This window comes from Rana temporaria, chromosome 2 (assembly GCF_905171775.1).
Source record: "Rana temporaria chromosome 2, aRanTem1.1, whole genome shotgun sequence".
Classification (NCBI taxonomy): Eukaryota; Metazoa; Chordata; class Amphibia; order Anura; family Ranidae; genus Rana; species Rana temporaria.
In genome coordinates this window covers 83644835-83662762 of record NC_053490.1, presented here as the reverse complement: position 1 = coordinate 83662762, position 17928 = coordinate 83644835, and the positions used below count along the sequence as shown (strand labels likewise).

General features: G+C 42.4%; 1 protein-coding gene across 1 annotated transcript in view; it reads right to left on the bottom strand.

Moving 5' to 3' along the window:
- UBL3 (ubiquitin like 3) overlaps nucleotides 1-17928 on the bottom strand; it is a 200258-nt gene that overhangs the window by 14548 nt on the left and 167782 nt on the right. The window contains exon 3 of the mRNA XM_040340466.1: nucleotides 8943-9029. Within this exon, the coding sequence (XP_040196400.1) occupies nucleotides 8943-9029 (87 nt within the window). The remainder of the gene's footprint in view (nucleotides 1-8942; nucleotides 9030-17928) is intronic.

The following is a 17928-nucleotide window of genomic DNA, read 5'->3' as shown; positions in this document are numbered from 1 at the left end:
CATTCACCCCCGAGCAGAGAAAATTCCTGGGGATTTCAAAGCCTTCTCTTCAGGCATATTACAACAATTTTTGCATGTTTAGCAAGCTTCAGGAGTTTGTTTTCTGGGCTGCACAAGGGGAGGAGAGCCGTTCTATAGGAGATTTCCTCAGGCGTTAAAACACAGTAAAAATACATTTAAAAAAATGCATTTACAGGCGCACCTATTGAAGTCTATGGGACCAAAAATTACGAAATACGAAGAAGAGAAGAGAGAGAGAGAGAGAAAAAAGAAAGGAAAAGGGAAGAGAAAAGGAAAATGGGGAAGGGAAGAGAAAGGGAAAAAGGGGAAAGGAAGAGAAAGGGAAAATGGGGGAAAAGGAAGAGAAAGGGAAAAAGGGGAAGGGAAGAGAAAAGGGAAAAAGGGGAAAGGAAGAGAAAGGGAAAATGGGGGAAAGGAAGAGAAAAGGGAAAATGGGGGAAAGGAAGAGAAAAGGGAAAATGGGGGAAAAGGAAGAGAAAGGGAAAATGGGGGAAAAGGAAGAGAAAAGGGAAAATGGGGGAAAGGAAGAGAAAAGGGAAAATGGGGGAAGGAAGAGAAAAGGGAAAATGGGGGAAAGGAAGAGAAAAGGGAAAAAACGGGGGAAAGGAAGAGAAAGGGAAAACGGGGAAAGGAAGAGAAAGGGAAAACGGGGAAAGGAAGAGAAAGGGAAATTGGGAAAGGAAAGCAAATAGGAAAGGAAAAGTACAGTGAAGTGGAAAGGAAAATTAGTGAAATCAAAAGAAAGGAAAGGAAAGGAAAAGAAAAGAAAAGAAAAGAAAAGGGAAAATGTAGGGGAAAAGGGAAAGGAAAAAAGAAGGGCAGAAAAGTGAAGAGCAAAGGAAGGGAAAGGGAAAAGAAAGGAAAGGAAGGGAAGTGAAAGTAAAGGGATGAGAAGGGCAAAGGGGAAAGGAAAAGAAAGAAGGAAGGGAAGTGAAAAGAATAGAAAGGGAAAAGGAAATGGAAAAAGGAAAGTGAAGTGAAGTGAAAAGAATGGAAAGGTAAGTAAGGGAAGGGAAAAGGAAATAGAAGGGAAGAGAAAGGGAAATGATGGAAATGAAAGAAGAAGAAAATAAAGTAGTCGATTTTGAGCATAGGGCGCAGGCACAGAGTGTAAAGCAACTGAGAGTACAAGTATGAACTGGGACCATTAGAAAGAATGGGATTCTGCATAGGAAGGCACAATCAGGCGTAGGGAAAAAGTAGGAAAACTAAAGCAGAAAAAAGTGTGAATGAAAGCTTACACATTTAAAGAAAAGAAAAAAAATACGGTTTAAAAATATACTTTATTTTCAACTATTCTCCACAGGTGTATTTTTTCTAAATACATGCCAGGGGCATGGAAACAAAATGTGTTACAGAGACAATGTCTTCCTAATACAGCCACACTGTGTGGAAAAGCGGATATTCTTCCAGCAGCTGCCGAGTAGGACCTTTTCTCTCTGTTGGAAAGCAGTAGTCTCAATACAGAAGTCCACTGATCGGAGAGCTGATCGGAGAGCTATGGCTCTGAGTTAGGTAAGTGCAGCTGATTGCATTAGGTGTGCAGCCCAAAGCTCAAATGCCAAGGTGAATGGTGGGTGTGGTCAAATTGCATTAACAGTGGTAGGGCCTTCCTGTGCCCATAAAATATGCTTTTGGTCTTCCCTTTTCACACTGATGCGGTGCGGATTCCTCTGGGATTCAGCCTGGACTGGGAAGACACCAAGATTTCATTCAAATCTCAGGATGGTCTTGCCCAATCCAAAAGGCAGTTGGGAGGTAAGGGCATGCCCAAGCACACCCTGCGCACACGCCTATGGCTCTGACACACTAGCAGGCATGCTGGACATCTGAAATCCACACAGACAGCAAGCGTTCTACTGAACGAAAACAAACAGCATGACTTTGCACACTTTTTTGGATGCACCTGGAATGCAATTAGCCAATTTAAATCTGAACTCCAGGCAAACCGCTAAATACACAGATGGCATGCATACATTTATGGAAAGCTGGCAAAGCTTTGTGTCCATGCAGCTCTGCCACACACAGTACAGCCCTGTTTACATAAAATATTTCACAGCAATATATGTAACATATTTTAATAGTTACAAATAAAATCTACCAAATTTCCATTATAAAATCATCTTCAGTACACATATTACAGAGATGGCTTCTATTGAAAAGTGTAATCAGAGGCTCTCATCAGTTACATGCACTGATTCAGGGCCCGCATGTTCCTTCCCTCCCTACAGTTTGCTGCGTTTATCACATAATCTGTGACTTCTCTGCAATCACCAGAGAGATACAGCGGCCTTGCAAATGGAAGCTAAATAACTTCCAGTGATCAAAGTTAGATTTCCACAAATGAAAAAAAATATGAACAGAAAAAATGGCCCCATGAATCCCCTTTATTTGTAGAATATAACATCTCTCTATATTGTATGTTATTTACAGCTGATGTCAGTCCCAGATGGGGGATTCTTCCACATGCTCTCTCTCATGTCATTCTGTTAGGCAACACAGACCATTGAAAGGGTTTTGTGATATTGTATATTAAAGAAGTATAGCCAAAGCTACCTAGCAATGATTTTGCCAGAAATCTTGTGATCTGACAACTTTCCTTTGCTCTCTGCCTGTGTAGAAGGAGGAGCTATGGAGGTGAGGAAAGGACCTTTTCCTTGTAATCCATCAGAAATTAAGCAGGCAGGGCTGACACCACATACTCAGGAATTCAGAGCTGTGTTGCCATGTAAAAAAGAAAGATGGGCGCATACTAAACTTCTGGCAGTTATTTTTCTGTATTTGCAGCATGTTTAAGGCTGGGTTCACACTATTGAGAATTGGATGTGGGTTTCCCTGCATAAAATTCGCATAGCAGGAGATGGTTACCGGCTCTGAGTGAGTGAGAAACTTATATAGGGCAACACATGAAAAATGAATCGCATTTGGGCGCTTGGTATCCGTTCCCTACTGTCCTTTTGCCTTCAGAAAAGATGGGTTTTGAGTTTTTTTCTGAAGGCCAGGTGATTCACCTCCATTCGGATGGTGGTTGGTAGAGCGTTCCATAGTCTAGGTCCCTGGACTGCAAATCTTCGTTCTCCTTTGGACTTGTATCTGGCTTTGGGTATCTGGAGTAGATTTTGGTCGGTGGATCGGAAGAACGCGATTGGGGTTGTGATTTTTTAATTTTTCGCATAGATATTGGGGGGCATTTCCTTGAACACACTTATGTGTCAGACAGAGTGCCTTGAAAGTGATTCTGTCTTTTACTGGCAACCAATGAAGGGATCTCTGTCACAAGTCACGCAGCCGTATTTTGAACGACTTGCAGACGAGTGATTTGGTATTTTGGGAGTCCAAGATAGAGGGCATTTGCGTAGTCGAGTCTGGAATTGATGATTGTTCCCACCACGACTGCAATGTCCTCTTTCGGGATAAAGGGAATGAGTCTACGTAGTAGGCGTAGCAGATGGTGAGATCCGCTGACTACTGACCCTATTTGTGCATCCATTGTCATGTAGGTGTCAAAGATGACTCCGCGACGTTTGACTTTGGTGCTAGGGGTGATGATTTGTCCCAGAATGGGCGGGGGTGTCCATGTTGTCGCAGAAAATCTTTTGGTTGGCGTGAAACGGGAGAAGTTCTGTTTTTGAACCGTTGAGTTTAAGGTAACTCTCTATCATCCAATCAAAGTAAGGCATCTCTAGTCCGAGATAATGAACCTTATTGTTGCAGATGCGAAAATATAGTTGTATGTCATCCGCGTAGGAGTGGTAGAGTAACTTCTAGTTACTGATGATTTAAAAAAGAGGGCTGGTTCATGCATCTCCGCAGTGGCTCCGTTGTGAATTGCACAGGGATGCTGTGCGTCTAAGTCAGTTTCAGGTCCAAAATCAGCCCAAAATTCTGGCTGAGATCGGAACTGAAACAGTGAATGGAGAAGCACTGGACTACTGCCGTGAGCTGCTGCGTGCTGTAGTGTGAACCCAGCCTAAAGGCATAATATTCATGAAAGGTGCCTATATAGTGCCAACAATCTATGCAGCGCTTTACATAAATGTACATTCTGCAGTACAATGCTACTAAATGTAAAATAAAGCACCTCCAAAGGGAGGAAAAAAGTAAAAAAATCTCAGAAAGTATTATTTGGAATAGACTTTCAGCAGAGGTAGTGGGTCAGTCAACATTAAGCACAGTGCTTTGAAAACGTATTCATACCCCTTGAAATTTTCCACATTTTGTCATGTTACAACCAAAAACAAATGCATTTTATTGGGATTTTATGTGATAGATCAACACAAAGCGGCACATAATTCTGAAGTGGAAGGAAAATGATAAACAGTTTTCAATTTTTTTTTACAAACATGTGAAAAGTGTTTGTATTCAGCCCCCTTTACTCTGATACCCCTAACTAAAATCAAGTTGCCTTCAGAAGCCTAATTAGTAAGTAGAGTCCACCAGTGTGTAATATAATCTCAGTATAAATACAGCTGTTCTGTGAACCCCTTTAGGAGGTTTGTTAAAGAACCTTAGTGAACAAACAGCATCATGAAAGCCAAGGAACACACCAGACAGGTCAGGGATAAATATCGGAAAAGTGTGGTGTGCATTTGAGTCAATGCTTTGCAGAAACACCCTTTGCTGCAATTAAAGCTGCAATCTTTTTGGGGGTGTCTCTACCAGATTTGCACATCTAGAGTGTGAACATTTTTGTCCATTCCTTTTTGCAAAATAGCTCAAGCTCTGTCTGATTGGATGGAGAGCACCTGAACAGCAATTTTCAAGTCTTGCCACAGATTCTCAATTGGATTTAGGTCTGGACTTTGACTGGGCCATTCTAACACATGAATATGCTTTGATCTAAATCATTCCATTGTAGCTCTGGCTGTATGTTTATGGTCATTGTCCTGTTGGAAGGTCCACCCAGTCTCAAGCATTTTGCAGACTAACTGCCAAGATTGCCCTGTATTTATTTCCATCCATCTTCCCGTCGACTTTGACCATCTTTTCTGTCCCTGCTGAAGAAAAGCATCCTTACAATAGAATTCTGCCACCACCATGTTTCACGGTGGGGACGGTGTGTTCAGGGTGATGTGCAGTGTTAGTTTTCCGCCACACAGAGTTTTGCTTTTAGGCCAGAAAGTTCAATTTTGGTCTCACCTGACCAGAGCACCTCCTTCCACATCTGTGTTTTCTGTGTCCCCCACATTGCTTTTCGCAAACTGCAAACAGGACTTATTATCGCTTTCTTTCAACAATGGCTTTCTTCTTGTCACACTTCCATAAAGGCCAGATTTGTGGAGTGCGCGACTAATAGTTGTCCTGTGGACAGATTCTCCCACCTGAGCTGTGGATCTCTGCAGCTCCTCCAGAGTTACCATGGGCCTCTTGGCTGCTTCTCCGATTAATGATCTCCTTGCCCGGCCCGTCAGTTTAGGTGGACGGCCATGTCTTGGTAGGTTTGCAGTTTTGTCATACTCTTTCCTATTTTCGGATGATGGATTGAACAGAGATCCATGAGATGATCAAAGCTTGAGATATTTTTTTTTGATAACCAAATCCTGCTGTAAACTTCTCCACAACTTTATTTCTGACCTGTCTGGTGTGTTCCTTGGCCTTAATGCTGCGGTTGATTCACTAAGGTTCTCCAACAAACCTCTAAGGGCTTCACAGAACAGCTGCTTTTACACTGAGATTAAATTACACACAGATGGACTTACTAATTAGGCGACTTCTGAAGGCAATTGGTTAAACTAAATTTTAGTTAGGGCTATCAGATTAAAGGGGGTTGATTACAAATTCACACCACACTTTTCAGATTTTTGTAAAAAATAAAAAAACATTTATCATTTTCCTTCCACTTCACAATTATGTGCCACTTTGTGTTGGTCTATCACATAAAATCCCAATAAAATACATTTCCATTTTTGGCTGTAACATGACAAAATGTAGAACATTTCAAGAGGTATGAATACCTTTTCAAGGCACTGTAGGTTCAAACATGCTGGTAACAAACAGATCTATAAATCAACCCAACAACATGTATGAAGAAAAAAAAAAAGAAAAAAAAAAGAGGGGGCAGACCTAATGGACCACTTTGTATTCTTCCTGCCTTCACTCTTATGTGTTTATACATTCATATTCCTTCCTGGCATCAAAGAGCCTACAATCTGCGGTATCTACTTCACATGCGTACATGCACTAGGATCAATCTGAAAAGAAGCCAATTAACCTGCCTCCATGTCTCTGGAATGTGTGTGAGGTAATCAGTATCCAGAACAGGGAGAACATGCAAACTCCATGCAGATAGTGTATAGTGTCCCGACCCAGATTCAAACCGAAGACCCACTGTTACAAGGCATATTTGCCCCCCTGGTGCTATGCCTCACCTCCATCATAACCTCTGAGGACCTGCAAGACGTCAGACACACACAGAGTAGGAAGCACGCAGATGAGCCTTCACTTTTTTTTTACCAGAAATATAGCACAAGAATTTACAAGTACAGTAAAACCTTGGATTGAGAGTAACTTGGATCTGAGAGTGTTTTGTAAGACAAGCTAATTTTTTTAAATAAATTATGACTTGAACAAGTGATGTCTTGATATACAAGTATTGTCATGTTCCAATCACGATTGCAGACTGACAGCGGTGACAGCCAGCAGTGGGGAGGACGGTCTATGGGGACAGCTTTACCCCGAATGCCTGCATATCTAGATGTGCCCGTTTTAATCATCAACCATGCGAGATGCTAAATGTTGTACCTTCCTTAAAGTGGAGTTCCACCCATAAATATAACATTACATCAGTAGTTTTAAAAAAATGTCATTAGTCCTTTACGAATTTTTTTTTTTTTTTTTAGATGCCTTTAAAGTGTTGTTGCTAGGCAGAATAGTTAATCTTCCCACTTACTGCACCTAGGTGCTTAATGCTTCCTAACCTACACCGCACAGACTCCTGGGAATGTAGTGGGTGTAACTTTCCAGGAGTCTGTGCACTCCCCAGTCTCGAAGAATCATGTGACTTGGACAGTACAGGTGCTGAAACCTGATCTGAAACCTATCACACTGCTTGTGCAGCACTGAGCATGTGTGAGATCTGCAAGGCTGAAATCCAGGAAGTCATACAGTGTGGCTTCATGATGCCCACACTTAAGATGGCCCCAGTCAATTTCTATTTTATAAAGTGTCTAAATGCTGTAACAACCTAACAAAAGGGACCTTAGTTTACAGACTAACTTCACTAGAATACATTAAGCTTGTGTATTACAGGGGTATTTATATTTAAAAAGTGAAATTGTGGCCAGAACTCCGCTTTAATTGTAACCATATTGCTACACTTGGAGGCGCCTCTCTTATCTTTTATACTCTGTAGTTCTTGCTGGATTTTGTTTCTAATCCCCTTGGGGAGGCTTCCATTTGTGGATGGACATTTTATGGTTACACCACAACTTATCACATTGCTATAATCTTAGGACTTATGAATAAATGGTTGTGGAACGAATCATCCGAGTTTCCATTATTTCTTATGGGAACATTTTTGCTTTGGTATACGAGTGCTTTGGATTACAAGCATGTTTCCGGAACGAATAGTTTTACAGTATATTGGACATATTCCCAAAGCAGATTGCATATTTCTTTATTCAAGGTCCACTGTGAAGGGATCATGTCAGAAAAGAAACAGAGTGGCAACTTTTGAAATTGTGAGCTCTAAGGCTGGGTTCACACTACTACACTACTTTCATCCTACTTTGCTCTGTGTTCAATGTTTCCCTATGAGAGCGTCTTGTAGCATCCTACACAAGTCGGTCCGACTTTGAAAATGCTCCCTGTACTACTTTTGGTCCTACATTGATCCTACTTCAGGCCCATTGAATATCATTGAAGTCGGACCAAAGTAGTATCCTGTTCATGAAAGTAGGATGGATGTAGGACCAATGTAGGATAAATGTAGGACCGATGTAGCAGAGCAAAGTAGGATGAAAGTAGTGTAGTAGTGTGAACCCAGCCTTAGGCCTCGTACACACGACCAAGGAACTCGTCGTAAATGAAACATCGTTTGCCTCGACGAGTTCCTTGTTAGACCTGTCGAGAATCTTGACAAGCTTTCTTTGCGTACACACTGTCAAGACAAAATCTCCTCGTTCTCAAACGCGGTGACGTACAACATGTACGATGGCACTATAAAGGGGAAGTTTGATTACACTGGCGGCACCCTTCTGAGCATGTGCGGGTTTCTAAACATACACACAAACGTGTTTCTCGTCGAAAACCAGCCCGACGAGGAAACAGACTCCAGACGAGGAAAAAGAGAACCTGTTCTCTTTTTTTCTCATCGAGTTCCTCGATGAAAAACATGCACACGACCGTTTTCCTTGGCAAAAAAGCTCTGCCACCAAGTTTCTTGATGGATTCTGTCGAGGAAAATGGTCTTGTGTACGAGGCCCAAGATGTCATCCTTGCCCTTTGAATATTTGACATATTTAAAACACATAGGTGTCCTGACACTTTACTGGCCACATACCGGTCTGGATCAGTGACTCATTGACAGACACTTAATACAAATCAGTAATTGCAACACCAATAATTGTATATGAACAAGCCTGCTACTCTATTTTAGAGAACGGCATAGAGTTGAGGGCCCTTGATGTGACCTAACACAGCGTGCGATCATTTACTTTAGCCCTGCCTACTCTGGATCTAGTAATATTACTATATAGCCCTATTCAGGGAACACTAAAACTCAGAAGAAAGTTGGACGAAAAAAACTTTAATTAGATTTGACACAACAGCATCTAATGGAAATCTGAGCATTAATAGATAACAAGGTGAGGTGTTTTCAAATAGTGCTGCACCGACCACTGTGCAGACAGCTTGGTTTTATTGCTTTAAGACTCTAACATAAAACTTTTAATGAGACTGCAATGAAAAATGTGAGCCAATACCTCCTAAAGTCACATTGCCATGGAGGAAGCGTCCTTGATAAATGAGTCGGAGAATACACGGACTGCTGACCTGCTCCTCTTCCCAATCTGAAAAACACAAAACACAGTGATCAATGCCGAGTGAGCTTTTTACATTTTGAATACTCTTTCATCCTGGAATACTGCAAATAATTCAAAGTGGAACATTCATGTCTCACAGAACAAAATATCAATACTCATATCAATGTTTTGAATACACTTTTGCAATTTAAAGTGATTGTAAAGCTTTGACAGTTTTTTGTTATTAAAAAAACAAATCTGTTATACTTGCCTGCTCTGTGTAATGTATTTGTACAGAGGGGCCCCCGATCCTCCTAAGGGGGCACTCGTGTGCTCGACCCCGAGCCAGGCTGTTTGCGTCTATATAGACATGCAGCCCAGGTAGGCACCGAACCTTACTCACTGGTTTTGACTGGCCGCAACAGGAGCCAATGGCTCTCACCGCTCTCAGCCAAGCCTGTGAAGACCGGGGGGACGGAAGAAGAAGAGCTTCTACAGATGTGCACAGTGCTGGATCAAGATAGGGCTCAGGTAAGTATTAAGGGGGGGCAGTAGGGAAGCTGCTTTTAAAAGTTTGTTTTTTTACCTTAATGCAGAGAATTCATTACGATAAAAATTTATTTTACCTTTACAATGACTTGAAGTGGATCCATATTTAAAAAAGTAAAGATTTGGTATTATTATATTTAGTCAAGAATGTGACTTTTGTTTTGAAATTCACCTAAAAATAGGATTTTATACTCACCGTAAAATCCTTTTCTCTGAGTTCATGGACGGACACAGCCTTAAGCTTGACAAAGTGGGTATTAGCCTTCCTTTAGGAGTGACTAGGCAGAAAGTGTTAACAACTTCAAAGCTGAACAGCCCGCCCAGGGGGCGGTCCTACTGGCTATATCCTCTCAGCCTGCACCAAGCAGCTCAGTTTATAACAAGCAGTACAAACTTAAAAAAAGAGGGGTGGGTGCTGTGTCCATCCATGAACTCAGAAAAAAGGATTTTACGTTGAGTATAAAATCCTATTTTCTCTTTCGTTCATGGATGGACACAGCCTTAATCTTGACAAAGTGGGACGTCCCAAAGCAGTGACAAAATGAGGGGTGGGAACAGCATAAAATTAAACTTCACACCAAAACAAAACAGAGCTCCTCAACTGAGGAGTTGTAACTCTAAACAGCCGCCTGCAAAACTGTGCGGCCGAAGAAGCATCTTAAGATGCACTTACACCAACTTGTAAAGTTTAGTGAAAGTGTGACCGGGCGACCAGGTCGCCGCCTTACACACCTGGGAAACAGACGCTTGATGTCAGAAAGCCCAAGAGGCACCTATTGCCCTAGTTGAATGCATCGTGCCAGGGAGGCGCCCGACCCTTTATGGCGCAAGCCTGATCACGATCTGTCGGATCCACCTTGAAATGGTGGCAGATGAGACCGCTGGGCCCTTCTTGAGACCAGCCACCGAAACAGACAGCGAGCCTGAACTCCGGAACTGAGCTGCTTGGTGCAGGCTGAGAGGATATAGCCAGTAGGACCGCCCCCTGGGCGGGGCTGTTCAGCTTTGAAGTTAACACTTTCTGCCTAGTCACTCCTAAAGGAAGGCTAATACCCACTTTGTCAAGATTAAGGCTGTGTCCGTCCATGAACAAAAGAGAAAAAGAGCATTGCGCATCCTGGTGTGCAGATGCGAGTGTGCCAAGGAACTCTCGTGCTTACAGCCCCATATGCATTTCTGACGAGTGAGATCTAAGCCACTGCTCCCTCTGACTATTAGTCCCAGAAGATTTAGAATGAGACTTGGTGATGCCACTACTGGGCTGCTCACATTTTGCCTTGCTGGAGGCTATGACTTGAGGAAGCAAAACCATGCCCCTTCCATATATGGCCAGATAGCCAGACACGGTGCAAAAAAAAAAAAAAAGGCATGGTAAGTCCGTAACAGGGAAACAGCAGCTGCAGGAAGGCCACCGAAAATACTGGTAACTTGACCTTTGAACTCCATCTGCCTTTTTAGGACAGAACATTCAGCTCCTCCTTAGACTCCTTCAGAACACAACATATTTTTGGGGATCTTTAATCCTCGCTCTGCAAGTTAAATCCCTATTTTTCTGAAACTTGCCCATCTTCTATACAGCGCTATATAAATTTGTGACCATGAAAAAGAATAGCTGTGTGTTCCAAAACTATAACCATCTCCTTCTCCAAGTGCAATACAGCTTTGTGTGCACATACTTAGCATGAGAGGGAGGTTGCACAACAATGACTTGAACAAGCATCTGAAATCTCATACAGAAGCAAAGAAAAAAGCTTCATGTTTTTGTCTACAAGGGATTACCTACAGTAGTGGTGTTCATTGATTCAGTGAACATGAAATGCAGCAGCACGACAAGAGCAACAACATGTCTGCTTTTTTACAGGAAGTCACAATAAGAATATGCTACGATATAGGTTAGTTTGATAACAATTTAAGTTAACTGTAAGTATTAAAAAATACTAGGAAGAGGACTATTCTACAGTTTGGGTTAAAGTTCAAGTTAAGAGCTTCTTCATACCATGTCAGTACGGTGGGAACAGGGAACAAAGAAAACAACTGTGAACAGGATAATATAATTAATGTCTAAACCGCTGGCAACAAAAGTGAGTACACTCCTAAGTGAAAATGTCCAAATTGGGCATAATTAGCCATTTTCCCTCCCGGTGTCATGCGACTCGTTAGTGTTACAAGGTCTCAGGTGTGAACGTGGAGCAGGTGTGTTAAATTTGGCGTTATCGCTCTTACTCACTCATAATGGTCACTGGAAGTTTGCTATGGCACCTCATGGAAAAAAACCTCTGAGGATCTAAAAAAAAAAAGAATTGTTGCTCTACATAAAGGTGGCCAAGACCACACAAATGTTTACTAGGACAGGTTCCACTCAGAACAGGCCTCGCCATGGTCGACCAAAGTTGAGTGCATATGCTCAGCGTCATATCCATAGGTTGTCATTGCTGTAGAGGTTAAAGGGGTGGGTGGGTCAACCTGTCAGTGCACAGACCCTACGCCGAACACTGCATCAAATTGGTCTGCATGGCTGTCGTCCCAGAAGGAAGCCTCTTCTAAAGATGATGCACAAGAAAGCCTGAAAACAGTCTGCTGAAGACAAGCAGACAAAGGACATGGATTACTGGAACCATGTCCTGTGGTCTGATGAGACCAAGATAAACTTATTTGGTTCAGATGGTGTCAAGCGTGTGTGGCGGCAACCAGGTGTGTCTTGCCTACAGTCAAGCATGGTGGTGGGAGTGTCATGGTCTGGGGCTACATGAGTGCTTCTGGCACTGGGGAGCTACAGTTCATTGAGGGAACCATGAATGCCAACATGTACGATGACATACCGAAGCAGATCATGATCCCCTCCCTTCAGAGTCTGGGTCGCAGGGCAGTATTCCAACATAACGACTCCAAACACACCTCCAAGATGACCACTGCCTTGTTATAGAAGCTGAGGGTAAAGGTGATGGACTGGCCAAGCATGTCTCCAGACCCGAACCCTATTGAGCATCTGTGGTGCATTCTCAAACGAAAGGTGGAGGAACGCAAGGTCTCCAACATCCACCAGCTCCGTAATGTTATCACGGGGGTGTGGAAGAGGACTCCTGTGGCAAACTTGGAATCTCTAGAGAACTCCATGCTCAGGAGGGTTAAGGCAGTGCTGAAAAATAATGGTGGCTACACAAAATATTTGGACATTTTCACTTAGGGGTCACTTTTGTTGCGAGCGGTTTAGACATTAATGTGCTTTGAGTTATTTTGAGGGGACAGAAAATTGACACTGTTATACAAGCTGTACACTCATTACACAACATTGTAGAAAAGTGTCATTTCTTCAGTGTGAAAAGATATAATAAAATATTTACAAAAATGTAAGGGGTATACTCACTTTTGTGAGATACTGTGTGTGTGTGTGTGTGTGTGTGTGTGTGTGTGTGTGTGTGTGTGTGTGTGTGTGTGTGTGTGTGTGTGTATATATATATATATATATATATATATATATATATATAATTTTTTTTGCACAAGATTCACACAACTTTCATCCATAATTCACACAATGGATTTAATTGGAACAATGTGTGAATCCTGGGTGAAAGCTGTGTGAATTTTGTATAAAAAACTGTATAATTAGACCCCTTAGGGTGAGTGCCAAATATGTAGTAGTAAAAGCTGATCTCCAGCAATCATAAGGCCGCTATGCATAACATATTGGAATGCTAATTAGACTCATGGCATCTTTTTTCCCGTCTCTGCAGACTGGTTTCTTTTTATGTACACCGGTTGAAGCTGTTGACATATTTGCAGTTGCCTCCCAATTCCATCCCCAGCTGAACTTCCGCCCTTTCAACTCTTCAAAGCTAGAATCTCTTGCATGTACAGTAAATGTTAGCCAAGCCTCATTTTCAATTTGTTACCATGGCAACATTGCCCCACATAACCAATAGGAATACAAGTGTAAACATCTCCTCTCTCCATGTGTTGATCGTGAATGTCAGTGTTCTCACCCCGTGACGCAGCTAATCACATGGGGCGTTTCAGGAAATCCTCAATAGGTCAGCAATCTCACGATATTGCTATGCAATGCCGCAAGTGCTGATGAGGGAGATATGGCAAAAGGATGTATTGACTGAGGGCATACTCTGCATGCTGTGCATTAGGGACAAAATGCGCATGTGCCAGTGACGTCACTACACTAAACATCAGGCTAGTTCTAATGAAGGGCGCAGTTTGGGACACTATAAAAGACGTGACATGTAAGTTCTATCGCAATGCTTATCATGAGCAAAGTATTGATTAGGAGTTTACCGCCACTTTAAAGCAGAAGTAAACCCATCAGTTTAACCGTTTCAAAAAAAGTTACAAACATGGCACATGTCGGGAATATAACTGTCACATTAGTTGGGCTCTCAACCAAACTGTCAAACCATCCAATGGCTGGTGTCATAACAGAGGCAAAGGTGGAAGCTTCCTTAGCTGAAAACGATAGGAGGGTTTTCTTTCAGTTTAAAGCGGAGCGCCAGGCTCCTTCAGATAGTGTAGCTGTTGCTTTTATTATAAGGACAATTACCTGTCCACGAATCCAGTGGTGTCTTCACCTGAGGCGATTTTTCAATCGGCTCTCGGGAGCTGCCACCACCGTCTCAGGTAAGGGAAACCAGCAGTGAAGCCTTGCAGTTTCAAAGCTGGCTCCTTACTGTGCATGTGCAAAGCGCTCTGTTAATGCCCGGCGGCAGGGGAAGGAGGTGGACCGAACTTCCAAATGAGTTTGCTGCGGCAAAGTCATCCTAAAGTGGGTACTCGTCAAATCCAGGCACCCGCCTTCCCCTGACAGGTGCCAAAACTGGTATTGGTGGGGGTAGTAGATAAATAAGCAGAGCTTCCCCTCTTGGGTGGAGGTCTGTTTTAAGGAAAGCTTATTCATGTAGAATTAATTAAGATTTCTCTAATAAAAAGGTTTGTAGAGAATTAGAAACAAATACACAATATGTTTACAGTGGTTGGGGTGTTAGAACCCCTGTTATGTTTTTAATGCCGTCTTGAAAAGCACATTTTTATTAACCACTTAACAACCGTCCAATGACGGAGCGATCACTAGTAAACAAACCGGCGTCATGTGATGATGCCGGTTCCTCCCTCTCCTCTCTGTACCGAATGGTACAGTGTGAGAGGAGAGGGGAGAGAGCGGAAGCAGCAGCAGCTGCTGCTGCGGACTGGATCTGTGACACATGCAGTCACAGATCCAGCCATCCATCCCTCCCTGTGCAATACTCTGCAATGCCCCAAAATACTCCGCAATGCCCCGCAATACTCCGCAATGCCCCGCAATACTCCGCAATGCCCCGCAATACTCCGCAATGCCCCGCAATACTCCGCAATGCCCCGCAATACTCCGCAATGCCCCGCAATACCCCGCAACGTCGTCTATGGGGATTTTTAAGTAGCGAAGTTTGGCGCCATTCCACGAGCGTGTGCAATTTTGAAGGGTGACATGTTGGGTATCTATTTACTCGGCGTAACTTCATCTTTCACATTTATGCAAAAGAATGAAGAAAAAATACTAAATTTGCCAAATTTTATAACAGAAACAAAGAATTTTTTTTTTTTTTTTACAGAATTTTCAGTCTTTTTTCTCTTATAGCGCAAAAAATAAAAAACCCAACAGTGATTAAATACCACCAAAAGAAAGCTCTATTTGTGTGAAAAAAAGGACGAAAATTTCATTTGGGTACAGTGTTGTATGACTGAGTAATTGTCATTCAAATTGTGAGAGCACCGAAAGCTGAAAATTGGTCTGGTTATTAAGGGGGTTTACGTGCCCAGTGGTCAAGTGGTTAATGAACATACCCTAACTAAAATTACTTAGTGGGCGGACTGATCTGCACCCATTGGATTTTATATAGTTCTGGCACTGCTGTTCCTGTTAACAGAAAGACGTCATCAAGAGATGCACTAGTGGACAGCACATGGGATTATCAATCTTTAACTGTGGCCAATGCTGGCTCTTGTCCTAAGGTAAGTTAAGAACCATTACTGACTCCAATAAAAGGGGGAGGGGCTTCTAATCCGTGTTCCATTTTTTCACGGACACCAATGATTTGGTGTTCTTCTCCCCTTGGAGCCACTATCCCAATGACACCAGTGATATGAAGAACTAGATTTCCTGGGGTACACAATCCCACCGACACCAATGTATTGCATCTATATAAGCATAAGACTTTTTTTTTTAAACACTATTTGGCTATGAAAGGTTTCTGGAGAATTTACTGGGACCTGGGCTCACTAAAGACATATTCCTGTTGGGAAAGGGCCACAAGGCTGGATGCCGCTCACGGCCTTTTCCCAGGATCCCGGCGAGCTGCGGGCAGGATTTTTTAGGCAAGTCGATTTGCCCTCGCAACTCGATTCAAATCGATTTTTTCCCCAGTCCTATGTTGCACCTCCAAAAAAATATATTATTTATATATATTCATATGTAACTTCTTCTAACATTAAACCACAATCACACATAGCACAGGAAAAAAACTATTTTGTAATTGATCTTAATCTGGCAAGAAGTGAAGGAAAACGCATGCTTACAGCAATTAATGATCTCACGGATCAGCTGCGGATTTATTAGCCACTTTTCTCGGTCAGAATCAATGTCATGCAGTCCATGAAATAAGTGGCTGACCTGGCGTAACACTGGGAGAATAAATATTGCAGAACATGGCACAATTATGGATGCTGCTCAGATACAAGACGTTTCTTATTTCTCACATGACCTTAAGAGTGACATCAGCTATCCAATAATGGTCTGGCACTCAGGTGATTGCAGCGCTCCATCTGCACCGTATAAAATACCGGAGGTGAAATTAAACAGAGGCTAAAAGAAAAGCTGCGGCAATGCAAGATAAGGCGGAAAGACTCTAAAAAGTATAGAAAGCAGAGGTCGTAAACAGAAAATCTGTGCCAGGATTGAGAGCCCGGATCAGCAAAAGCAGCTAACAGCATGGGATAAGTGTGGCTCTCATCTCAGCATGAAGGATGAAAACAAACCCATTATTTATCACTTTCATGAACAAAAATATGCTCCATTGCAAAACAATACATATTAAATGAAAAAAAGAGCAAATCGCAAAATCGTAACGTAGTTCTAATAAAAGCGGAGCTGTGCTGTCAGCTGTGACAGAGGAAATGATAAATGGCTGGCGGAGGGCTCACAGGAGTGTAAAAGAGAAAAATGGAAATTCGGAGACGCCAGATGTGATCGAGGTGTAACAGCTGATTCCTCTCTCAGACAAGGACCTTCAGCTCAAATAATGGACTACAGATGCTTTATAATAGCAGAAAGGCCTTCTGCACAATATACTTGTGTCCAGTCACTGGCTAGTCAATTTCTCAGAACTTGTACAGGGCATAAAACAGAGCTGGGCCAACTCCGTCCAAGGTTACTTTCTTCATTCATCTGCTTTGTCCCATCCACGGGAACTTTTATTAATTTTGTTGAGCTTTAAGCAAATAGGATGCATTAATACTCTTGCTTTATGACGGAATGTGTTTAATCATGTAGATATAATGTGGAGGTGGCACGACTCTCCTCAAACTCATTAGGCATTCCCCCCCCCCCCCCCCCAAGCACAGCTGCTCCCTAAGGCCCTACAAGTACTCCCGCAAATGCTCAGTATCGGTCCCGATACCGATACTGGTATCGGTATCGGGACAACCCTAAAGACAACCATCAAGGTTTTTTGAAGTGCGGCTGTCCATATTTTCTTTTTCCAATATATTGTTTTACCTCTTAGCGCAGATATTTGTTCACATTCAGGGCGATCCTCAAACTAAGTACGCTTGGCCTTTTACCTATCTCACTGATTGCGCCGAGCAAAGTTCTGCACATGCCCAGTGAGAAGCAGATTCGTGCGCGCATGCGCAGTACGGCCAGACCTTCATTTGCATGGGGTCACGGCTCATTACAATGAAGCATGCCCACTTCCTTCCCACTTGCAATAACCCCGCCTTACGCCTCGGAATTTAAGTTACGCAAGCGCAATTTTGTGCGCAAATGCGCTGTGGATACGGCAATTACGACACCAACTTAGGGCGCCATAACTTAAATGACATAAGTTTTGAGTAACTTAATTTGCGCCGCTGTTTGTGGATCTGGCCCATTGTTTCCATTAGATTATAGTTAGGGGTATCCGAGTAAAGAGGGCTGAATACAAATGCACGCCACACTTTTCACATATTTGTAAAAAAATAAAATTCATTTATCATTTTCCTTCTACTTCACAATTACGTGCCACTTTGTGTTGGTCTATCACATAAAATGGAAAGTTTCAAGGGGTATGAATACTTTTTCAAGGCACTGCATCTCTAAAAACAGCATTAATTCTATGAACAAAGATTATTGTTTATATAATATCAGAATCAAAAGATTGTTTTA